Raw genomic sequence first — 25,807 nt, forward strand, 5'->3', positions numbered from 1 at the left:
GACAACCCATCTCAGAGTGAGCTGAGCTGGCCCCAGTTAGGCTATTTTAAATACTTACCCCTTTAAACACCTACCTACAATTATACATGGCTGTAGGTTAACATTCACACTTCACCACAGGTGGGCATTGACCTTGAGTTTTGGAGTTGTAGTTCACCTACATCCAGAGAGCACTGTGGACTCAAACAATGATGGATCTGGACCAAACTTGGCACAAGCACTCAATACGCCCAAATATGAACACAGATGGAGTTTGGGGAAAACAGACCTTGACATTTGGGAGTTGTAGTCTCTGGGATTCACAGTTCACATACAATCAAAGAGCATTCTGAACCCCACAAACGACAGAATCGGGGCAAACTTCCCACACAGAACTCCCATGACCAACAAAAAATACTTAAGGCCATCCAATCCAACTTCCTTCATCAGGGCAAGAAAACGTAATCAAAGTCCTCCTGACAAAGAGCCATCCAGCCATAGATATAGATAGATAGATTCACACACAGAGAGATATAGTATCATAGATTTGAAAGGGACCCCTGACGAAGGACAATGATATGTTGCATGTTCCAGGGTGGGCAAACCAGACACTCTCCACATCAACACGGACAAAGAAACAGCAACAAATACTCTTTACTCACAAGCAGAAAGACATTACATATATTAGAAACCACCACTTTCTCATTACTTTATTTTCCAGATCAACAGACTGGGCCACAGCAACGCGTGGCAGGGGACAGCTAGTAAGTTTATATTTGTTAAATTGTTCTTCATTTTAATTATCGTATTGCTTTTAAGTGGTTTTTTGCACTACACATAAGATATGTGCAGTGTGCATAGGAATTCATTCATGGTTCTTGTTTTTTTCAAATTATAATCCGGCCCTCCAGCAGTTTGAGGACTGTGATCTGGCCCTCTGTTTCAAAAAGTTTGAGGACCCCTGTTCTATTATAACTGTTGTTATTTGCCAATTTGTTGATTGAGTTGCATTAATTACCAATATATGGATAAGTTTCCAATTACAAAAATAAAATCTGTTGATTAACCACATGGATCAGCTATAAAGGAAACTATGTAAGAACTGTTTATACAGTGGAGATTATATGAAATGTATACAGGTAAAGCTAAAGGTTTTCCACTGACATTAAGCTGGGGCTAACATCGGGAGCTCATGCCGCTCCCCGGATTCAAACCTGTGACCTTTTGGTATGCAAGTTCAGCAGCTCAGAGCTTTAACCCACAGCACCATCAGGGGCTCCAATGTATTCATGGACCTGGTCTTTTGCTATGTTCCTGGATAATCTTCGATTGTGGATTTTTATTGTTTTGCTACTTTTACTTGCTTTGCCTACATATGTCCTATAATATTATTTATTTATTGTATTGTATTTTTATACCGCCTTTCTCAGCCAATCAGCGACTCAAGGCGGTTTCCAACAAATCAGTACATATAAAAACATAATGCAGATAAAAACATTAAACAATATAAAACACCACAAAAGCAATAAAAACAACATCATTAGCGTCTCATTATTATCAAGCATTGTCCAGTTCCATTGTCAAATCATTCGATTTCCTATATTAGCTACTCTGCATTTGTAAATGCTTGCTCGGAAAGCAATGTTTTAACTTGCCTCCAAATGTTAAGAGGGAGAGAGCAGATCTAATCCCCCTATGGAGGGTGTTCCATAGCCGAGGGGCCACCACTGAGAAGGCCCTGTCTCTTGTCCCCGCCAAACGTACTTGAGATGAAGGCAGGACCGAGAGCAGGGCCTCTCCAGATGATCTTAAAAGTCCTCATTGGTTCGTAAGGGGAGACATGTTTGGACAGGTACGTTGGGCCAGAACCGTTTTTTAGGGCTTTGTAGGCCAAAGCCAGAACATTGAATTGGGCCCAGTACCAAACCTGGCACAACAAGGGGGTTGTATGCTCCCTGAGCACCGCTCCTGTTAGCAATCTGGCTGCTGTTCGTTGGACTAACTGAAGCTTCTGGACTGTCTTCAAAGGCAACTCCACGTAGAGAGCATTGCAGTAGTCTATACGGGATGTAACCAGAGCATGGACTACTGCGGCCAAGTCAGACTTCCCAAGGTACGGGTGCAGCCGGCGCACAAGTTTTAACTGTGCAAATGCTCCCCTGGTCACCGCCGAAACCTGAGGTTCCAGGCTCAGCGATGAATCCAGGATCACACCCAAGCTGCGAACCTGCGTCTTCAGGGGGAGTGTAACTTCATCCAACCCAGGCTGTAACCCTATGCCCTGTTCGGCCTTACGACTGACCAGGATGTCAACGTCTTGGTTCGTGTCTACGTTGTGCGGGTGAGACCAAGAGACACATCGTTTTCAAACCCCTCCCTTTTGCTCTGCTTGCACAAAGTCCTACCATGTTGGGCTCATCTACACTGGACATGTAATGCAGCTTGAAAGCAGTGGTTTTACTACACATGCCACTGAAGTGCATTCAGTGCGTTTTAAGAGACATGTCTCAAACTCAAGGCTCAAAGGCCGTATCTGGCTCTCTATGCCACTTTATGTGGCCCTCCAGATGTTGGACTCCAACTCTTGTATTACTCATTATTAGACACCATGACTAGAGCTGATGGGAGTTGTGATACATTTACACCGGGATGGGTGCAGTTTTTTCTGTTCAGTCAGGATTGGATTTAGACACACAGGGCTTGCAGATAGGATGTCTGACTTTAAAACCGCGCCACTGGGGGCTCCTGAAGCGTGTGTGTGCATGTGTATATATAACTGATATCATATCAGATCATATTATATGCAAAATTTTATAAGAGGTTGGGTTAATCCCTTTTTTGCTAGTTAAACTGAATTACTATGTCAAGAAAGGATGAATGTCGTAATAAGTGTCACTAACATGAAAAGTCTGGAAATTTCTGTCTTGGGCCCCTTCCACACAGCTGAATGAAATCCCACATTATCTGCTTTGAAATGGAATATATGGCAGTGTGGACTCAGTTAACCCAAATCAAAGCAGATATTCTGGGATTTTCTGCCTTGAAATTCTGCGTTATATGGCTGTGTGGAAGGGCTGTGTGGAGTCTCTCTGGGGTCAAATACCACGGTTTTCTCCAATGTGGATTCTATGTCTATGTAGATTTGAACACTCAAAGAAGCTCTTTCCACACAACATGTGTTTCTAGGGATTCTCCTCAGTGTGAGTCCTTTGATGTCTATGTAGACTTGAATTACGACTGAAGCTCTGTCCACACTCCAGGCATTTATAGGGTTTCTTCCCAGCGTGAATCTTATGATGTGAACGTAGAGTTGAACTATGAGAGAAGCACTTTCCACACTCCAGGCATTTATAGGGTTTCTCCCCAGTGTGTGTGCTTTGATGCGAACGTAGACCTGAACTACGAGAGAAGCTCTGTCCACACTCCACACATTTATAGGGTTTCTCCCCAGTGTGAATCCATTGATGTGAATGTAGACCTGAACTACGAGAGAAGCTCTGTCCACACTCCACACATTTATAGGGTTTCTCCCCAGTGTGAATCCATTGATGTGAATGTAGACCTGAACTATGAGAGAAGCTCTTTCCGCACTCCAGGCATTTATAGGGTTTCTCCCCAGTGTGTGTACTTTGATGTGAACGTAGACCTGAAATATGAGAGAAGCTCTGTCCACACTCCAGGCACTTATAGGGTTTCTCCCCAGTGTGTATGCTTTGATGTGAACGTAGACCTGAACTATGAGAGAAGCTCTGTCCACACTCCAGGCATTTATAGGGTTTCTCCCCAGTGTGAATCCTTTGATGTGAACGTAGACCTGAACTATGAGAGAAGCTCTGTCCACACTCCAGGCACTTATAGGGTTTCTCCCCAGTGTGAATCCTTTGATGTAAACGTAGACCTGAACTATGAGAGAAGCTCTTTCCGCACTCCAGGCAATTATAGGGTTTCTCCCCAGTGTGTGTGCTTTGATGTGCACATAGATTTGCACTCTGAGTGAATCTCTCTCCACATTCTAGGCATGTATATGGTTTCTCCCCAGTGTGAATCCTTTGATGTGCACATAGATTTGAACTCTGAGTGAAGCACTGTCCACACTCCAGGCATTTATAGGGTTTCTTCCCAGTGTGAATCATTTCATGTCTCTTCAGAGATTCTCTTCGAGGAAAACCCTTTCCACACTCCAGGCATTCATAGAGCTTCTCCCCAGTGTGAGTCATTTCATGTCGCTGCTGATGTTCCTTCCGAGAGAACCTCTTTCCACACTTCAAGCATTCATAGGGCTTCTCCCCAGTGTGAGTTTTTTTATGAGAATGTAGAGTTGAAGAAAAAGTGAAGCTCTTTCCACATTCTAGGCATTCATAGGGCTTCTCCCCAGTGTGAGTACCTTCATGTTCGCGCAGTAGATGCTTCTGAGTGAAACTCTTTCCGCACTCCAGGCATTTGTAGGGTTTCTCCCCAGTGTGAGTCCTTTCATGCTTCTGGAGCTGATGCTTCTCAATGAAACTCTTTCCACACTCAAGGCATTTATAGGGTTTCTCCTCAGTGTGAGTCCTTTCATGCTTTTGGAGCTGATGCTTCTGAGTGAAACTCTTTCCGCACTCCAGGCATTTGTAGGGTTTCTCCCCAGTGTGAGTCCTTTCATGCTTCTGGAGCTGATGCTTCTCAATGAAACTCTTTCCACACTCAAGGCATTTATAGGGTTTCTCCTCAGTGTGAGTCCTTTCATGCTTTTGGAGCTGATGCTTCTGAGTGAAACTCTTTCCGCACTCCAGGCATTTATAGGGTTTCTCCCCAGTGTGAGTCCTTTCATGCTTCTGGAGCTGATGCTTCTCAGTGAAACTCTTTCCGCACTCAAGGCATTTCAATGCTTTCCCCTTCATGTCAGGAGTGGCTTGGGTGCCCAATTGCAATACAGATAGTTGGCTCTTCTTGGTTCCTTTCTTCTTTGTAAGTGACGTCAAGAATTGAACAAGATCACCACCTTGAAAAGATTGCTCCTTCTTCCTGTATTATTGGTTTCCTTACTGCACCCAAGAGGTAGCTTCATAGAATTCTCGTTCCCCTAGTGAAGAAAGAAGCAAAAGATCAATAATGAGTCAGAAACCTACTTTACCTCCAAGATCCCCCCCAACCGTTTCCCTTCATGAGTCATGCTGAAAGAGAAACACTAAGAAATGCAGACATCATCTCAAGCACATACACAGATACCAACAAAGGAAATAACTGATTCTTTAAAAAGGGAATGAATCCAGAAAGAAAGAAAGAAAGAAAGAAAGAAAGAAAGAAAGAAAGAAAGAACGAAAGAAAGAAAGAAAGAAAGAAGAAAGGAGGGAAACGATATCAAGCACGGCGATCCTCCCCCCCCCCCCAAATCAAATTATCAAATTTATGGACTTGGTACCATTGCAGAACATTCTGTGGGTTAACGCAGCTTTTATTTTGGGCCTAAAGGCCACAGATCCTACCTAAGCAGGGCCAACCCTGGTTCAGTCTTGGATGGGAGAGCACCAAGAACCCGATTGCTTCCAGCCTAAGAAAAACCCTTCAAGACTCATAAGTCAATAGGAAACCAGAAGCATCCACCTTTTCCCCCCAAATGCTGCAGGCAAGAACTTTCAAAGCAATGGGGTAAAGGGGGCCCTTTTGGATTGTCACTCCCAGTATCCCAGACTGGGACCACTCCTTTCAAAGACCATTTAACAGACAGCTTCTTGCAGTGGAAATTAGCGCGGAAAACAGGTTACAGATTGTTTGTACATGAGGCAGAAAACTAGCATCTATCTATCTATCTATCTATCCATCCATCCATCCATCCATCCATCCATCCATCCATCTATCTATCTATCATCTATCTATCTATCTATCTATCTATCTATCTATCTATCATCTATCTATCTATCATCTATCTATCTATCTATCTATCTATCTATCTATCTATCATCTATCTATCTATCATCTATCTATCTGTCTATCATCTATCTATCTGTCTATCATCTATCTATCTATCTATCTATCTATCTATCTATCTATCTATTTATTTAGGGCTTTTATATCCCGTCCTTTCTCAACCTCCGCAGAGGGACTCAGGACGGCTGACAAAGTGGCACCCCATGGCGTCCACATCAAAACATAAATAGACAATTAACAGCAATGTAATAATAACAACAATATAAACCAGTATAAACAGTATAAAACCGTATAAACAATATAAAAACAGACAACAAATACTAGGTTGTTGTGGGTTTTTTTGGGCTATATGGCCATGTTCTAGAGGCATTCTCTCCCGACGTTTCGCCTGCATCTATGGCAAGCATCCTCAGAGGTAGTGAGGTCTCTTGGAACTAGGAAAATGGGTTTATATATCTGTGGAATGACCAGGGTGGGACAAAAGACTCTTGTCTGTTGGAGCTAGGTGTGAATGTTTCAACTGACCACCTTGATTAGCATTTGATGGCCGGGCAGTGCCTGGGGCAATCTTTTGTTGAGAGGTGATTAGATGTCCTTGTTTTGCTACGTTCAGCAAAGGACAAGAGGGATCCTCTCACTTCTGCAGGAGTCTACCGTATACCATGCAGCTGTGGACAAGTCTACTTAGGGACCACTAAATGCAGCAGCATTGCCCAAACATGCATCAAGGAACACGAAAGGCACTGCAGACTACTCCAACCAGAGAAGTCAGCCATAGCAGAGCACCTGATGAACCAGCCTGGACACAGCATATTATTTGAGAACACAGAAATGCTGGACCACTCTCACAACCACCATGTCAGACTACACAGAGAAGCCACTGAAATCCACAAGAAGCATGTGGACAATTTCAACAGAAAAGAGGAAACCATGAAAATGAACAAAATCTGGCTACCAGTATTAAAAAAAACTCTAAAATTACAACAGCAAAACAACAGAGAGGAAACAACCAGGCACATCTAATCACCTCTCAACAAAAGATTGCTCCGGGCACTGCCAGGCCATCAAATGCTAATCAAGGTGGTCAGTTAAAACATTCACACCTAGCTAACTTTCTTTTTAAAGAAAACTACAGGAAAGTGTATAAAGCAAACAGAATGGAAACTTTTCGAAGAATACCTCAAAGAAGAACTGAAAAAAGATTAAGAGAGAATATACAACCAAGGGATAGAGATAAAGAAAGACTATACTCTTAAAGACAAAGAAGGAGAGAAAAAAGAAAAGAAAAGAAAAAGAGGAAGAAAAGGGAAAGAAAGAAGAGGAGTATTTATACATATATCTTATCATATAAAGAACAACATAGGAACATACAAAATAGATGAACTGCCACGAACAAGAATGGAAGTCAAACCTCCCCCCTTCTTCTATATATGTGTGTGTGTGTGTATGTATATATATGTATATGTATGTGTATGTGTATGCATATATGTATATATGTATGTGTGTGTGTGTGTGTGTGTGTGTGTGTGTGTGTATATATATATATATATATATATATATATATAAATGTGTATCATGTCTATATTAGGCGCTTGGGCAATCCATGGTTCTAAATGGTTCTAAAGTACTTACAAAACTAAAGTTATGGTGGTGAAAATTTCAGAACTCTTAACAAAACTTTCAAAAACTTTTAATTATTATTTCATTATTGGTGATTTTAATGACAGAACCAATTAGGAACTGCCATTTATTATGAAATTTTGAGAGTTTTGTTAGAGTTCTGTATATATGTAATTTTTTGTTTGTTTTCTGTTTATTTTGTTTTTTCTATCTCTCTCTCGCCTCCCCCCTCCAATTCTCCTCTCTTATTTCTTACTATCCTATTTAACTGTATTGTCGAAGGCTTTCATGGCTGGAATCACTAGGTTCTTGTGGGTTTTTTCGGGCTATAGGGCCATGTTCTAGAGGCATTTCTCCTGACGTTTCGCCTGCATCTATGGCAAGAATCCTCAGAGGTTGTGAAGTCTGTTGGAAGTAGGAAAAATGGGTTTATATATCTGTGGAATGGCTGGGGTGGGGCAAGGAGCTCTTCCCTGCTGCAGTTAGGTGTGAATGTTTAGCTGATCACCTTCATTAGCATTTGAAGGCCTGCCTGAGCCTGGGAAAATCTGTTGCTGGGAGGTGTTAATCTGTGCCTGGTTTTTTCCTCTCTGTTGTTTAGCTGTTATAATTTTAGCTGTATAATTTTAGCTATTTAACTGTTCACCCACTTTTTATTGTAAAACAAAACACACAATTATATATATATATATATATATATATATATATATATATATATATATATAAAAGAAACATTCACACCTAGTTCCAGCAGACAAGAGTCCTTTATTTATTTATTTATTTATTTTATTTCAAAGTTTTCTATACCGAGCTTCTCACCTCTTAGAGGGACTCAGCCCGGTTTACAACCATAAAAACATACAATCAGTAAAATATCATAGTTCATAATTACAATAACACATTTAAAATAACAACTATATTCAAAACTACAGTGGTCAGTCGTCATATTAAAAACAAGTATACCTCATCTTCCATCCACAAACCTAGGGTGCTGTCTCATTCATCGAAAGCCTGTCTCCACAACCATGTCAGGATAGACAGGACAGAATGTCCCACCCTGGTCCTTCCACAGATATAGAATCATAGAATCAAAGAGTTGGAAGAGACCTCATGGGCCATCCAGTCCAACCCCATTCTGCCAAGAAGCAGGAATATATAAACCCATTTTCCTAGTTCCAACAGACCTCATTACCTCTGAGGATGCTTGCCATAGATGCAGGCGAAACGTCAGGAGAGAATGCCTCTAGAACATGGCCATATAGCCCGGAAAAACCTACAACAACCCAGTGATTCTGGCCATGAAAGCCTTTGACAATACAGACAAGAAATAGTCAGCGGTCACCGATTTAAGTCAGACAACACCAAATTGGGAGGGATAGCCAATACTCCAGAGGACAGGAGCAGGATTCAAAACGATCTTGATAGATTAGAGAGATGGGCCAAAACTAACAAAATGAAGTTCAACAGTGACAAATGCAAGATACTCCACTTTGGCAGAAAAAATGAAATGCAAAGATACAGAATGGGTGACGCCTGGCTTGAGAGCAGTACGTGTGAAAAAGATCTTGGAGTCCTCGTGGAAAACAAGTTAAACATGAGCCAACAATGTGATGTGGCGGCAAAAAAAGCCAATGGGATTTTGGCCTGCATCAATAGGAGCATAGTGTCTAGATCTAGGGAAGTAATGCTACCCCTCTATTCTGTTTTGGTTAGACCACATCTGGAATATTATGTCCAGTTCTGGGCAGCACAATTCAAGAGAGATATTGACAAGCTGGAATGTGTCCAGAGGAGAGCAACTAAAATGATAAAAGGTTTGGAGAACAAGCCCTATGAGGAGCGGCTTAACGAGCTGGGCATGTTTAGCCTGAAGAAAAGAAGGCTGAGAGGGGATATGATAGCCATGTATAAATATGTGAGAGGAAGCCACAGGGAGGAGGAGGGAGCAAGCTTGTTTTCTGCTTCCCTGGAGACTAGGACGCAATGGAACAATGGCTTCAAACTACAAGAGAGGAGATTCCATCTGAACATGAGGAAGAACTTCCTGACTGTGAGAGCCGTTCAGCAGTGGAACTCTCTGCCCCGGAGTGTGGTGGAGGCTCCTTCTTTGGAAGCTTTTAAACAGAGGCTGGATGGCCATCTGTCAGGGGTGATTTGAATGCAATGTTCCTGCTTCTTGGCAGGGAGTTGGACTGGATGGCCCATGAGGTCTCTTCCAACTCTTTGATTCTATGATTATCCAAGGGCAGTCCATTAGGTCAAGAGTGATGCAGCAGATCTAATTTCACTTGGGAAGGAGTTTCATAGCTGGGGGACCACCACAGAAAAGGCCCTGTCCCTTGTCCCCGCCAGCCGCGATTGTGACAATAGGGGGACAATGAACAGGGTCTCCTCAGATCATCTTAGGGCCCTGGGTGGATCGTAGCAGGAGATACATTCGGATAAGTAAACTGGGCCAGAACTATTAAGGGCTTTATGGGCCAAAGCCAGCACTTTGAATTGTGCTCGGAAGCTGATAAGCAGCCAGTGGAGCTGGTGTAAGAAGGGCGTTGTGCGCTCCCTGTACCCAGTCCCAGTGAGCAGCCTGGCTGCTGAAGGTTGGACTACCTTCCGGGCAGTCTTCAGAGGCAACCCCACGTAGAGTGCGTTGTAATCTATTCAGGATGTAACCAGAGCGTGGACCACTGTGGCCAAGTCAGGCTTCCCAAAGTACGGGTGGAGCTGGCGCACATATTTTAACTGTGCAAATGCTCTCCCGGTCACCGCTGAGACCTGGGGTCCCAGGCTCAGTGATGAGTCCAGGATCACTCCCAAGCTGCAAACCTGCATCTTCAGGGGGAGTGTAACCCCTTCAAGCACAGGCTGTAACCCTATGCCCTGTTCGGCCTTGCGACTGACCAGTAGGATTAAGTTTAAATTTATTCGCTCACATCCAGTCCGTTACAGCGGCCAAGCACCAGTTCAGGACCTGAGCAGCCTCCTTAGTAGCAGGTGGGAAGGAGTGACGGAGCTGGACATCATCTGCGTACAGATGATACCGCACCCCGAAACTCCGGATGATCTCACCCAGCGGCTTCATGTAGATGTTAAACAACATAGGGAACAATACTGAACCCCGCGGGACTCCACAGTACAATGGCTATATGTGTGTATGTGTTCGTTTGTAACACAAAGGCTGTTGTTAGGTGAAGTGGCCCTCTGTGATGTCACTGGGAAAGAAAGTTGACATGTGTATGAGGAAAAGGAAGGAAAGGAAGTGAAGGGGGGAAGGGAGGGAAATGAAAAGAGGAAAGCTATTGCGGGGGGGGGGGGGGGGGTGGCGGCGCAGGGAGAATGCATGGCAGGCCAAATATGCAAAAACCAATGTTCTCCACCTGGAGACTGAGAGTCGCACCTTTGCTTTATTTCAACTTTTTTACCTTATGAATTGAATCCAGCAAAATGAAAGGAAAATAATGAGAACAGAAGTAAAGATAGAAAAACAAACAATATATAAATAATAATCCCATATATTGTCAAAGGCTTTATGGCCATGTTCCAGCAGCATTCTCTCCTAACATTTCACCTGCATTTCTGGCTGGCATCTTCAGAACCCAAACAACAAGATAACAAGGAAAACAAGCACTTTGATTAATCTTAGCATATGCAAACATATATGCAAATCGGAAGCCCTCCCTCATAGGCTTTATGGACTCCCAAAAATCCATAGGACTCCACTCTGGTCAGATCTGGATCTTCCACATATAATCTGACAAAATTTCTGGCCACACAACTTCAAACCTATATATATATATATATATATATATATATATATAACTCCAGTATGCTGATGACAATGTTGTCTGTGCGCATACAGAAGAAGATCTACAAGCCACTCTAAACACCTTCGCAGAAGCATACACGAAGCTTGGCCTGTCACTGAACATCGAGAAAACCAAAGTGCTGTTCCAGCAGTCACCAGCCATCCCCTCCCCAATGACAGAGATACAGCTTAATGGTGTAACATTAGAAAATGTGGACCGTTTCCGCTACCTTGGCAGCCACCTCTCCACCAAAGTCAACATCGACGCCGAAATACAACACCATCTGAACTCTGCAAGTGCAGCATTTTCCCGAATGAAGCAGAGAGTGTTTGAGGACCGGGACAGGTGCTTGTCTATAAAGCTATTGTCCTCCCAACCCTGCTATATGCCTGCGAAACATGGACTGTCTACAGACGTCACATGCAACTCCTGGAACGATTCCATCAGCGCTGCCTCCAGAAAATCCTGCAAATCTCCTGGGAAGACAAGCGGACAAACATCAGCGTGCTGGAAGAAGCAAAGACCACCAGCATTGAAGCGATGGTCCTCCAACATCAACTCCGCTGGGCCGGCCACATTGTCCGGATGCCTGACCACCGTCTCCCAAAGCAGTTGCTCTACTCTGAACTCAAGAACGGAAAACAGAATGTTGGAGGACAGGAAAAGAGATTTAAAGATGGCCTCAAAGCCAACCTTAAAAACTCTGGCATAGACACTGAGAACTGGGAAGCCCTGGCCCTTGACCGCTCCAGCTGGAGGTCAGCTGTGACCAGCAGTGCTGCAGAATTCGAGGAGGCACGAGTGGAGGGTGAAAGAGACCAGGACCGCCTTCCACCTGGAAACCAATGAATGCCCTCACTGCGGAAGAAGATGCAGAGCAAGAATAGGGCTCCACAGCCACATGCGGACCCACAAGGAAACCCATAATGGAAGACCATCTTACTCGTCCAACGAGGGATCGCCTAAGTAAGTAAGTAAGTAAGTAAGACAAGCTGATCCACTTCAATGTGGTGTCTCTATTCACCAAGGTCCCTAAAGGAGACGCCATCGCACTCATTTCCAAGAACACTGAGGTAGTGAATTCCCTCCCTGTTAGGCTAGGAAAAGCCTAGAAAAGTAGGCCCAAGCAGTTCGGCAGCCATTTTGGAAAGGGTGCCGGGGGAATCCATTTTAGTTACCCATTTCCTGAAGGAGGCGTGTTTAGAAAGAGCAGTGTGATGGCACACCAGGAAGATCTAATGTGAAACCTAAATGTGTCTGGCTATTTTCCCAGTGACCATCGATATGCCCTAATTACTATAATTCCCCCAAAATAAAACTCTACAAACAAGATTAAGTTTAACCATTGTTTACTAAATAATCAAGGTGAATTACAACAATGTACAAAGGTGTGAATCTGAGGTAAAAAACTATAATTTCTATGAGGTAAATACTCTATAAACTCTGGGGTATGTACTATCTAAACTATCTATCTATAACTATCTATCTATAGGGCAAATACAAACTATCTATCTATAAACTCTAAGGCAAATACGTGATTAGGATGGCCTGTTCAAATTGCTAGGCCAGACCAGACACTATCTGGCAACTGTCAACAAGCTAAGACCAACAAAGAATGGGAAACGAAGTTCTATAACCAGCCCATTCTGGCTCTGAGTCAGAATGGGCTGCACCAACCGAACTCGGCCTCTAGGGGGAACCTAAGCTCTCCCCTAAACTTGGCAAAATGGAACAGTCCAACTGAGAAATAAACAGGCTGAGACATCACAAGCAGCTTTGGCGGGAAATGAGGGAAGACTGTAACTGGCTGAGAGTGGGCAGAGCCTAACTTGGAAATAGGGGGAAAATGACTTTAAAGGGACCTTTTAAAAACCCTGTCAGGGAGATTGACTGTGGGTGTCAAAGAAGGAGGAGCTGGGAGAGTTAGTGGTGAAGGGTTAGAGCAGGGGTCCTCAAACTTTTTAAACAGAGGGCCGGGTCACGGTCCCTCAAACTGTTGGAGGGCCAGATTATAATTTGAAAAATCTATATAAATAAAAATGTAATGTTCGTTTGTGGGATTAACAGAATTCAAAAACCACTGGACGAATTGACACCAAATTTGGACAAAATACATCTATCAGGCCAACAAGTGACTTTCACTCATAAAAACACTGAAAAACACAGCGGAAGAGACTTAAAAAGCAACATTCCCCCAAAAATACATTACAATACATGCGCAAAACCATATATATATACACAAACACACACATCTATGCATATACACACACAAAACGCATACACAGAAAGGGGGAAAGAAGGAAGGAAAGAAAGAAGGAGGGAGAGAAGGAGGCAAAGAAGGAGGGAAGGAGAGAAAGAAGGAAAGAAAGAAGGGTAGAGAAGGAAGGCGAGAAGGAGGGAGAAAAAGAGAAAGAAAGAGGGAAAGAAGGGGGAAGGAGAGAAAGAAGGGTAGAGAAGAAAGGAGAGAAATAAAGAGGGAAAGAAGAAGGGAAGAAGGAGGGAAGGAAAGAAAGAAGGGTAGAGAATGAAGGAAGGGGAGAAGGAGGGAGAGAAAGAGAGAAAGAAAGAGGGAAAGAGGGAAAGAAAGAAAGGGGAAGGAGAGAAAGAAGGAAAGAAAGAAGGATAGAGAAGGAAGGAAGGAGACAAGGAAAGAGGGAAAGAAGAAGGGAAGAAGGAGGGAAGGAAACAAAGAAGGGTAGAGAATGAAGGAAGGGGAGAAGGAGGGAGAGAAAGAGCAAGAAAAAGTGAAAGAGGGGGAAAAGGGGGAGGAAAGAAAGAAAGAAAGAAAGAAAGAAAGAAAGAAAGAAAGAAAGGTAGAGAAGGAGGGAAGGAGAGAAGGAAAGAGGGAAAGAAGGAGGGAAGGAAAGAAAGAAAGAAGGGTAGAAAACGAAGGAAGGAGAGAAGGAGGGAGAGAAAGAGAAAAAAGGGAAAGAAGGGGGAAAAGGAGGGAAGGAGAGAAAGAAAGAAAGAAAGAAAGAAAGGTAGAGATTGAAGGAAGGAGAGAAGGAGGGAGAGAGAAGGAAAGAAGGAGGGAAGGAGAAAAGGAAAGAAAGAAAGGTAGAGAAAGAAGGAGAGAAGGAACGAAAAAGAGAAAGAGGGTGGGAGGGAAGGAAAGAGACAAGGAAGGATGGAACCAAAGAGAGAACATCAGGAGAGAATGATTCTGGAACACAGTCATACAGCCCAAAATCAAAGATGATGTCTGTGTGTGTGTGTGTGTGTGTGTGTGAAGGGAGGGGGTTCTTGCCCAGCAGAGGAGGAGGAGGAAGAGGAGGAGGAGGAGGGTCTTGGCGGGTGCTTCCCTGGTGGAAGGAGACCCCTCCCTCCCTCGCTCGCTCCCTCCGCACTGACCCCCTCCCTCTGCTCCTTGCCTTGCAAGGAAGCCCATGGAGTCCCCGCCCTGACAGGCAGAGGCTCGGGAAGCGCACCTTGCCCGGGACGCGGCTGCTGCTCCGCCTGGCTTTGCTCTGCGGATGCACACAGCTCGTGGCCCCTTCCCAAAGGCAGAAAAGCTGGCTTGGCCCAGGGAAGAGGAGGAGGACGAAGCGGCTCCGAAGCTGCTTCGCCCGCCGCCTCCCCCACCTTCTCCACACCCTGCGGGCCGGATAAATGCCCTCGGGGGGCCGGATCCGGCCCCCGGGCCTTAGTTTGGGGACCCCTGGGTTAGAGAGAGAGGCCTGAAATTGGTCTGTTGGCTAGCAGAGATAGCTAGTGGGAGGATTTTTACAGCTGTTAAGAGAGATAGCTGGTGGAGGAGTGAAGACATAGATCCAGCATAGGACTATCTGTGGTGTAGATTAGAATTACGTTCAGAGAAGCAATCCTGTTAGTAAATTATGTGGAGGGAGAGAGAAGAAGAGAAGGCTGAGAGGGGATATGATAGCCATGTATAAATATGTGAGAGGAAGCCACAGGGAGGAGGGAGCAAGCTTGTTTTCTGCTTCCCTGGAGACTAGGACGCAATGGAACAATGGCTTCAAACTACAAGAGAGGAGATTCCATCTGAACATGAGGAAGAACTTCCTGACTGCGAGAGCCGTTCAGCAGTGGAACTCTCTGCCCCGGAGGGTGGTGGAGGCTCCTTCTTTGGAAGCTTTTAAACAGAGGCTGGATGGCCATTTGTCAGGGGTGATTTGAATGCAATATTCCTGCTTCTTGGCAGAATGGGGTTGGACTGGATGGCCCATGAGGTCTCTTCCAACTCTTTGATTCTATGATTCTAAGTGTTCCTGTATAACTAAGTCTGAACTGCTCAAAGTAACCACATGCTTTTAAAGTCAATAGTTTGAAACAGCTAAGCTTTATACCTGAATTGTTCCAGTTCTCTTAAATAAACATCATTGTTTTATGTATTGTCGAAGGCTTTCATGGCTGGAATCACTCAGTTCTTGTGGGTTTTTTTGGGCTATATGGCCATGTTCTAGAAGCATTTCTCCTGACGTTTCGCCTGCATCTATGGCAAGCATCCTCAGAGGTGAGGTCTGCTGGAGCTGGGAAAAAAGGGGGTTTATATATCTGTGGAATGACCAGGGTGAGACAAAAGGCTTTTGTAAGTTGGGCTGGGTGTGGATCCTTCAACTGACCACCCTGACTAGCATTTGGCTTCAATGGCTTCTCCGTGCAGTCCGACACGGCGGCCGCGAGAGTGGCCCAGCACCTCCGTGTTCCCAAAAGGAAGAAGAAGAGGAAGAGGAAGAAGTGGAGGTGGAGGAGGAGGAAGAGGAAGAAGTGGAGGAAGAGGAGGAGGAGGAGGAGGAAAAAGTGGAGGAGGAGGAGGAAGAAGAAGAGGAAGAGGAGGAAGAAGAAGAAGAGGAGGAAGAGGAAGAAGAGGAGGAGGAGAAAGAGGAAGAAGAAGAGGAGGAAGAGGAAGAAGTGGAGGAGGAGGAGGAGGAGGAAGAAGAGGAAGAGGAGGAGGAGGAAAAGGAAGAAGAAGAGGAAGAAGTGGAGGTGGAGGAGGAGGAAGAGGAAGAAGTGGAGGAAGAGGAGGAGGAAGAAGTGGAGGAGGAAGAGGAAGAAGAAGAAGAAGAGGAGGAGGAGGAGGAAGAGGAAGAAGAAGAGGAGGAAAAGGAAGAAGTGGAGGAGGAGGAGGTGGAAGTGGAAGAAGTGGAGGAGGAGGAGGAGGAAGAAGAGGAGGAGGAGGAGGAAGAAGAAGAGGAGGAAGAGGAAGAAGTAGAGGAGGAGGAAGAGGAAGAAGAAGAGGAGGAAGAGGAAGAAGAAGAGGAGGAAGAGGAAGTAGTGGAGGAGGAGGAGGAAGAGGAAGAAGAGGAGGAGGAGGAAAAGGAAGAGGAAGAGGAAGAAGTGGAGGTGGAAGAGGAAGAAGTGGAGGAGGAAGAGGAAGAAGAAGAGGAAGAAGAGGAAGAAGAGGAGGAGGAGGAAAAGGAAGAAGAAGAGGAGGAAGAGGAAGAAGTGGAGGTGGAAGAAGAAGAGGAGGAAGAGGAAGAAGTGGAGGAGGAAGAGGAAGAAGAGGAGGAAGAGGAAGAAGAGGAAGAGGAAGAAGAGGAGGAGGAGGAAAAGGAAGAAGAGGAGGAGGAGGAAAAGGAAGAAGAGGAGGAAGAGGAAGAAGAAGAGGAGGAGGAGGAAGAAGAAGAAGAGGGGGGAGGAGGAGGAAGAAGAAGAAGAAGAGCTACAAGACCAAGAACAAACCACCCATATTTTCTTACCATACACCAAGCGAACCACTGCCCGCACAGGGAAGCTGATAAAGAAACACAACCTACAAACAACCCACAGACCCACCAAGAAAATTCAACAAATGCTACGTTCCGCAAAAAATAGGAGGGATCCTCTAACACAGGAGTTCTCAACATTTTAAGGCTGTAGATCCCTATTTGAAGGAAAAGTTTCTTGTGCAGTCCCAAAAAACTTCTGGACACAGGGGCCACATTGCATTTTAAAATTTGACAGTGGGGCTGGAGCAGTGGCAGATGGTGGGACATGGCCATACAGCCAGAAAAACTCACAGCAACGCAGTGATTCCAGCCACGAAAGCCTTCGACAACGTAGATGGTGAATGTTTGTATGAACTAATTGAAAATAACATAAACAAATCCCTATGCTCACTGCAGAAAAGTTGTTTGTAGTGCAAAAAGATAGAAAGAAAGAACAATAGAATATTGTTTCTGCCATGCAGTAAAAACACATTCCAAGAGGTCTTGCAGGCCATGGCAATGTTAGCCTAGGGGAGAGCAGTGTGGAAAGGGCAGCTCGAGAACAGGGAGGGTGCTGGGTGGGGGGAGTGGGCAGGGAGGATGGCTTGGGTGTGGACAGCAGAGAATCAGAGTGGCTTGGTTGTGGGGAGTGTGAAGGGAGGGCAGCTTAGGTGTGGGGAATAGGCAGGGAAAGCAGCTTGGGTGTGGAGAACGGCAGAGAGGATGGCTTGGGCAGGGAGAGTGTGCAGGTAGGGGGCTTGGGGATGGGGAGTGGGCAGGGAAGGGGCTCAGATGTGGGGGGTGAGAAATGAGGGGGGCTTGAGCATGGGGAGTAGGCAGGGAATAGGAAATGAGAGAGTTTGGGTTTAGGGAGTGGCCAGGGAGGGGGCATTGAGTGCGGGAAGTGGGCAGGAAGGGCGGCTGGGGAGCAGGGAGTGGGCAAAGGGAGGGTTGAGTGTGGGGAGTGGGAAATGAGGGGGGGTTGGGTGTGGGGAGTGGGCAGGAAAGGGCGACTTGGGAATGGGGAGAGGGCAGGGAGGGCGTTGAGTGTGGGGAGTGGGCAGGTAGGGCAGCTGGGGAGCAGGGAGTGGGCAAAGTGAGGGTTGAGTGTGGGGAGTGGAGAATGAGGGGGGGTTGGGTGTGGGGAGTGGGCAGGAAAGGGCGGTTTGGGAGTGGGGAGAGGGCAGGGAGGGCGTTGAGTGTGGGGAGTGGGCAGGTAGGGCAGCTGGGGAGCAGGGAGTGGGCAAAGTGAGGGTTGAGTGTGGGGAGTGGGGAATGAGGGGGGGTTGGGTGTGGGGAGTAGGCAGGAAAGGGCGGCTTGGGAGTGGGGAGAGGGCAGGGAGGGGCTTGGGTGTGGGGAGTGGGCAGGGAGGGTGGCTGGGGAGCAGGGAGTGGGCAAAGTGAGGGTTGAGTGTGGGGAGTGGGGAATGAGGGGGGGTTGGGTGTGGGGAGTGGGCAGGAAAGGGTGGCTTGGGAGTGGGGAGAGGGCAGGGAGGGGCTTGGGTGTGGGGAGTGGGCAGGGAGGGTGGCTGGGGAGCAGGGAGTGGGCAAAGTGAGGGTTGAGTGCGGGGAGTGGGGAATGAGGGGGGGTTGGGTGTGGGGAGTGGGCAGGAAAGGGTGGCTTGGGAGTGGGGAGAGGGCAGGGAGGGCGTTGAGTGTGGGGAGTGGGCAGGTAGGGCAGCTGGGGAGCAGGGAGTGGGCAAAGTGAGGGTTGAGTGTGGGGAGTGGGGAATGAGGGGGGGTTGGGTGTGGGGAGTGGGCAGGAAAGGGTGGCTTGGGAGTGGGGAGAGGGCAGGGAGGGCGTTGAGTGGGGAATGAGGGGGGGTTGGGTGTGGGGAGTGGGCAGGAAAGGGTGGCTTGGGAGTGGGGAGAGGGCAGGGAGGGGCTTGGGTGTGGGGAGTGGGCAGGGAGGGTGGCTGGGGAGCAGGGAGTGGGCAAAGTGAGGGTTGAGTGTGGGGAGTGGGGAATGAGGGGGGGTTGGGTGTGGGGAGTGGGCAGGAAAGGGCGGCTTGGGAGTGGGGAGAGGGCAGGGAGGGCGTTGAGTGTGGGGAGTGGGCAGGTAGGGCAGCTGGGGAGCAGGGAGTGGGCAAAGTGAGGGTTGAGTGTGGGGAGTGGGGAATGAGGGGGGGGTTGGGTGTGGGGAGTGGGCAGGAAAGGGTGGCTTGGGAGTGGGGAGAGGGCAGGGAGGGGCTTGGGTGTGGGGAGTGGGCAGGGAGGGTGGCTGGGGAGCAGGGAATGGGCAAAGTGAGGGTTGAGTGTGGGGAGGGGGGAATGAGGGGGGGTTGGGTGTGGGGAGTGGGCAGGAAAGGGTGGCTTGGGAGTGGGGAGAGGGCAGGGAGGGGCTTGGGTGTGGGGAGTGGGCAGGTAGGGCAGCTGGGGAGCAGGGAGTGGGCAAAGTGAGGGTTGAGTGTGGGGAGTGGGGAATGAGGGGGGGTTGGGTGTGGGGAGTGGGCAGGAAAGGGTGGCTTGGGAGTGGGGAGAGGGCAGGGAGGGGCTTGGGTGTGGGGAGTGGGCAGGGAGGGTGGCTGGGGAGCAGGGAGTGGGCAAAGTGAGGGTTGAGTGTGGGGAGGGGGGAATGAGGGGGGGTTGGGTGTGGGGAGTGGGCAGGAAAGGGCGGCTTGGGAGTGGGGGGAGGGCAGGGAGGGGCTTGGGTGTGGGGAGTGGGCAGGGAGGGTGGCTGGGGAGCAGGGAGTGGGCAAAGTGAGGGTTGAGTGTGGGGAGTGGGGAATGAGGGGGGGTTGGGTGTGGGGGGTAGGCAGGAAAGGGTGGCTTGGGGGTGGGGAGAGGGCAGGGAGGGGCTTGGGTGTGGGGAGTGGGCAGGGAGGGGCTTGGGGGTGGGGAGAGGGCAGGGAGGGGCTTGGGTGTGGGGAGTGGGCAGGGAGGGTGGCTGGGGAGCAGGGAGTGGGCAAAGTGAGGGTTGAGTGTGGGGAGGGGGGAATGAGGGGGGGTTGGGTGTGGGGAGTGGGCAGGAAAGGGCGGCTTGGGAGTGGGGGGAGGGCAGGGAGGGGCTTGGGTGTGGGGAGTGGGCAGGGAGGGTGGCTGGGGAGCAGGGAGTGGGCAAAGTGAGGGTTGAGTGTGGGGAGTGGGGAATGAGGGGGGGTTGGGTGTGGGGGGTAGGCAGGAAAGGGTGGCTTGGGGGTGGGGAGAGGGCAGGGAGGGGCTTGGGTGTGGGGAGTGGGCAGGGAGGGGCTTGGGGGTGGGGAGAGGGCAGGGAGGGGCTTGGGTGTGGGGAGTGGGCAGGGAGGGTGGCTGGGGAGCAGGGAGTGGGCAAAGTGAGGGTTGAGTGTGGGGAGGGGGGAATGAGGGGGGGTTGGGTGTGGGGAGTGGGCAGGAAAGGGTGGCTTGGGAGTGGGGAGAGGGCAGGGAGGGGCTTGGGTGTGGGGAGTGGGCAGGGAGGGTGGCTGGGGAGCAGGGAGTGGGCAAAGTGAGGGTTGAGTGTGGGGAGTGGGGAATGAGGGGGGGTTGGGTGTGGGGGGTAGGCAGGAAAGGGTGGCTTGGGGGTGGGGAGAGGGCAGGGAGGGGCTTGGGTGTGGGGAGTGGGCAGGGAGGGGCTTGGGGGTGGGGAGAGGGCAGGGAGGGGCTTGGGTGTGGGGAGTGGGCAGGGAGGGTGGCTGGGGAGCAGGGAGTGGGCAAAGTGAGGGTTGAGTGTGGGGAGGGGGGAATGAGGGGGGGTTGGGTGTGGGGAGTAGGCAGGAAAGGGTGGCTTGGGAGTGGGGAGAGGGCAGGGAGGGGCTTGGGTGTGGGGAGTGGGCAGGGAGGGTGGCTGGGGAGCAGGGAGTGGGCAAAGTGAGGGTTGAGTGTGGGGAGGGGGGAATGAGGGGGGGTTGGGTGTGGGGAGTAGGCAGGAAAGGGTGGCTTGGGAGTGGGGGGAGGGCAGGGAGGGGCTTGGGTGTGGGGAGTGGGCAGGGAGGGTGGCTGGGGAGCAGGGAGTGGGCAAAGTGAGGGTTGAGTGTGGGGAGTGGGGAATGAGGGGGGGTTGGGTGTGGGGAGTGGGCAGGAAAGGGTGGCTTGGGAATGGGGAGAGGGCAGGGAGGGGCTTGGGTGTGGGGAGTGGGCAGGTAGGGCAGCTGGGGAGCAGGGAGTGGGCAAAGTGAGGGTTGAGTGTGGGGAGTGGGGAATGAGGGGGGTTGGGTGTGGGGAGTAGGCAGGAAAGGGTGGCTTGGGAGTGGGGGGAGGGCAGGGAGGGGCTTGGGTGTGGGGAGTGGGCAGGGAGGGTGGCTGGGGAGCAGGGAGTGGGCAAAGTGAGGGTTGAGTGTGGGGAGGGGGGAATGAGGGGGGGTTGGGTGTGGGGAGTAGGCAGGAAAGGGTGGCTTGGGAGTGGGGGGAGGGCAGGGAGGGGCTTGGGTGTGGGGAGTGGGCAGGGAGGGTGGCTGGGGAGCAGGGAGTGGGCAAAGTGAGGGTTGAGTGTGGGGAGTGGGGAATGAGGGGGGGTTGGGTGTGGGGAGTGGGCAGGAAAGGGTGGCTTGGGAATGGGGAGAGGGCAGGGAGGGGCTTGGGTGTGGGGAGTGGGCAGGTAGGGCAGCTGGGGAGCAGGGAGTGGGCAAAGTGAGGGTTGAGTGTGGGGAGTGGGGAATGAGGGGGGTTGGGTGTGGGGAGTAGGCAGGAAAGGGTGGCTTGGGAGTGGGGGGAGGGCAGGGAGGGCGTTGAGTGGGCAGGTAGGGCAGCCTCACTTTGCCCACTCCCTGCTCTCCAGCCGCCCTTTCCTGCCCACTCCCCACACCCAACCCCCCCCTCTCATTTCCCACTCCCCACACTCAACCCTCACTTTGCCCACTCCCTGCTCCCCAGCCATCTGTCAGGGGTGATTTGAATGCAATATTCCTGCTTCTTGGCAGAATGGGGTTGGACTGGATGGCCCAGGAGGTCTCTTCCAACTCAAAGATTCTATGATTCTATGAGGCTGGATGGCCATCTCTCGGGGGTGCTTTGAATGCAATATTCCTGCTTCTTGGCAGAATGGGGTTGGACTGGATGGCCCAGGAGGTCTCTTCCAACTCAAAGATTCTATGATTCTATGAGGCTGGATGGCCATCTCTCGGGGGTGCTTTGAATGCAATATTCCTGCTTCTTGGCAGAATGGGGTTGGACTGGATGGCCCAGGAGGTCTCTTCCAACTCAAAGATTCTATGATTCTAGGGGGCTTGGGTTTCGCCTGCATCTATGGCAAGCATCCTCAGAGGTAGTGAGGTCTGTTTGGTAACTGGGAAAGGGGTTTATATATCTGTGGAATGACCAGGGTGAGACAAAGGACTTTTGTAAGTTGGGCTAGGTGTGAATCTTTTCAACTGACCACCTTGATTAGCATACAATGGGCTGACTGTGCCTGGAGCAAACTCTTCTTGAAAGGTGATTAGCTGTCCCTGCCTGTTTTTCTCTCTGCTGTTTTTGCTGTTGCAATTTTAGAATTTTTTAATACTGGTAGCCAGATTTTGTCCATTTTCATGGTTTCCTCCTTTCTGTTGAAATTTTCCACATGTTTGAGGATTTCAATGGCTTCTCTGTGTAGCCTGACATGGTGGTTGTGAGAGTGGTCCAGCCACCTCAGACATCAGAAGAGCTTCAAGACCAAGAACAAGCCACGAGAGTCAAGATGAAGATCCACCCAGAGGAAAAGTGTTCCTGCCATACATCAAGGGAACCACTGACCGCAGAGGGAAGCTGATGAGGAAACACAACATACAAACAATCTACAGACCTACTAAGAAAATCCAGCAAATGCTACGTTCAGCAAAGGACAAGAGGGATCCTCTCACCTCTGCAGGAGTCTACTGTGTACCATGCAGCTGTGGACAAGTCTACACATGGACCACCAAACGCAGGAGCATTGCCCAACAAACGAATCAAGGAACATGAAAGGCACTGCAGACTACTCCAACCAGAGAAGTCAGCCATAGCAGAGCACCTGAGGAACCAGCCTTGTTCATTCGTTCAGTCATCTCCGACTCTTCGTGACCTCATGGACCAGCCCACGCCAGAGCTCCCTGTCGGCCGTTACCACCCTCAGCTCCCTCAAGGTCAGTCCAGTCACTTCAAGGATGCCATCCATCCATCTTGCCCTTGGTCGGCCCCTCTTCCTTTTTCCTTCCACTTTACCCAGCATAATTGTCTTCTCTAGGCTTTGCTGTCTCCTCATGATGTGGCCAAAGGACTTCAACTTTGTCTCTAGTATCCTTCCCTCCAGTGAGCAGCCGGGCTTTATTTCCTGGAGGATGGACTGGCTGGATCTTCTCGCAGTCCAAGGAACCAGCCTGGACACAGCATATTATTTGAGAACACAGAAATGCTGGACCACTCTCACAACCACCATGTCAGATGACACAGAGAAGCCATTGAAATCCACAAGAAGCATGTGGACAATTTCAACAGACAGGAGGAAACCATGAAAATGAACAAATCCTGGCTACCAGTATTAAAAAACTCTAAAATTGCAACAGCAAAAACAGCAGAGAGAAAAACAGGCAGGGACATCTAATCACCTTTCAAGAAGAGTTTGCTCCAGGCACAGTCAGCCCATTGTATGCTAATCAAGGTGGTCAGTTGAAAGATTCACACCTAGCTGCAGCAACAATGAATTGAATGAATTGTTTATTGTACTAGCCATAGGCCATGACATCAGTAAAATACTAACTTTACAAACACTTTCCAATATAAACCTTAAAACGTAACAAGAATTAAAACTAAAACAAGTTCTTTAAAATTATGAAAGCAGAAACATGACAATAACAGTGTCTGCTTTGTGTCATTCCAAACCGTTTCCACTTCTGACCCCCAGTATGGATTTTGCTACTTTGGCTCTGATCTTTTGGGCTGCGATTGCGAATGTGGCAACCTTTACTGTTATATTTTTAGAATGATCTGCTAGCAAGTCACAGATCACCGCAGATTGTTGCCATGATGCTCTTTCTTCCAAGAGTGATCCTAGGAGACTTTTCCTAGGGTCATTGTACAAGGGGCAGTGTAGCAAATAGTGTGTTCGGTCTTCTATTTCCCCTGTGCCACAAATGCAGAGTCGTTGGGCATGGGGGATCCCTCTGTATCTTCCCTCTAGCCAGTTTGATGGCTGTGTTTGGAATCACAGGGCTGTCAATGCTTTCCTCAGGACCGCTGACGTTAGGTCTTGAAGATATTGTTGACGATATTGGTCACTTTTTAGCCGAGGATACCAGGTAGAGAAACCTTGCAGTTTGCTAATCTGCAAGTTGTCAGCTGCATCCCTCTCAAAGATTTTGTCTCTAATCGCCTTCTTGTCCAGATGCATTAGGCTATTTGTTGACCCATCAAAGTACTGAAGGAGCAAGGCTTGCCAGTATTGTGCCCATCCTCCCTGCTTATACTGCTCCATCATGCATTGCTTTGTTATACTCTCGTCCTCCATTCCCAGGAGCCTCTTCCCATATAAGATGTTAAACTTATGCATTCTGGCCTTAAGTGAGGGAAGATCCAATTCCAGCCTTAACAGCTGCAGCAGATAAGAGTCCTTTGTCCCACCCTGGTCATCCCACAGATATATAAACCCCTTTTTCCTAGTTCCAACAGACCTCACTACCTCTGAGGATTTATTTGTCGTGTCAGAACAACCAGTCAAATTATATTACATTTCTAACAGAAACAAAGCAAACAAGCAGATTACAGAATTTGTGTGTATGAGAGTTGATTAAATGTCCTTTGACCAGTATCTGGCCACTTGGAGTGCCTCTGGTGTTGCTGCAAGGAGGTCCTCCATTGTGCATGTGGCAGGGCTCAGGGTGCATTGCAGCAGGTGGTCAGTGGTTTGCTCCTCTCCAGACTCGCATGTCGAGGATTCCACTTTGTGGCCCCATTTCTGAAGGTTGGCTCTGCATCTCATGGTGCCAGAGCGCAGTCTGTTCAGTGCCTTCCAGGTCGCCCAGTCCTCTGTGTGCCCAGGAGGGAGTCTCTCATTGGGTATCAGCCATTGGTTGAGGTTCTGGGTTTGGGCCTGCCACTTTTGGACTCTCGCTTGCTGAGGTGTTCTGGAACACCTCTGAGAATGCTTGCCATAGATGCAGGCGAAACGTCAGGAGAGAATGCCTCCAGACCATGGCCATGTAGCCCGAAAAAACCCACAAGAACAAGAAGCAGAGTTTAAAGTCCACGCTTCAGACTGGATGGGAAGCTGAATGCAGGCTCTGCAAGGAGACTCACTCCCCAAGGGCCTGGGTGTCTCTCTGTGTCTGTCTCTCTCTCTGGGCCTGGCCTCGAAGGAGGAATTCCCTCAGGGAAGAGGAGGCCGCGGCTGAGTTGGGAAAGGAAGGAAGGCCTCCCTCATTCCCTGCCTGCCTTCCTTCCCTGGCTGCTGGCTTTGGGCCTCCTGCTTGAGATCAGAAATGGGTCCCGGATGGTGACCTCCTCCTCCTCGCCCCCTCCCCCAAGATGACCTCTCTCTCACCTCCTTCTTCTTCCTCCTTTCCTTCCTCGCAGAAATGGCGGCGGGGACTGACAAGGGGGCGGGGCCTGGGTGACGTCGGCGCCTCCCTCCCTCCCGACCAATGGGAAGCGAAGAGGGCGTGGCCAACGGCTTTGCCAAGGAGAATGGAGGCACTTCTTCCATGCCCTGGCTCACAGTGCAACGGAATCATGGGAGTTGTAGTTTTACTCCCAGGAGAGATAGGGAGATGGCCCTGCATGTCAGGAATTCCTCCCGGAGGAAAAGTTTCACAAAGTCTCGACTTTTAGGAATCAGGAGCCATGTCATGGTGTGTTTCCATTTCAAACAACACTCAAAAACAGAGCAATTCTAGACAAGAATCATAGAATCATAGAATCAAAGAGTTGGAAGAGACCTCCTGGGCCATCCAGTCCAACCCCATTCTGCCAAGAAGCAGGAATATT

The 25,807-nt window shown here is 48.8% G+C and overlaps 1 protein-coding gene across 1 annotated transcript; it reads right to left on the minus strand.

Moving 5' to 3' along the window:
- Positions 1–617: 617 nt before the first annotated feature.
- LOC132761675 (zinc finger protein 420-like) lies at positions 618–25,435 on the minus strand. Its single transcript, XM_067473401.1, has 2 exons — positions 25,365–25,435; positions 618–5,041 (listed from the first exon to the last, which is right to left on the minus strand). The coding sequence occupies exon 2, from the start codon at positions 4,857–4,859 to the stop codon at positions 3,162–3,164; it is 1,698 nt and encodes a 565-aa protein (XP_067329502.1). The 5' UTR covers positions 4,860–5,041; positions 25,365–25,435; the 3' UTR covers positions 618–3,161.
- Between the last annotated feature and the right edge of the window lie 372 nt (positions 25,436–25,807).

The sequence above is a fragment of the Anolis sagrei genome, chromosome 1 (assembly GCF_037176765.1).
Source record: "Anolis sagrei isolate rAnoSag1 chromosome 1, rAnoSag1.mat, whole genome shotgun sequence".
Lineage (NCBI taxonomy): Eukaryota > Metazoa > Chordata > Lepidosauria > Squamata > Dactyloidae > Anolis > Anolis sagrei.

Coding starts and splice junctions, on each gene's coding strand:
- LOC132761675 (XM_067473401.1), bottom strand. CDS start 4,859: ATGAAGGGGAAAGCATTGAAATGCCTTGAGTGCGGAAAGAGTTTCACT.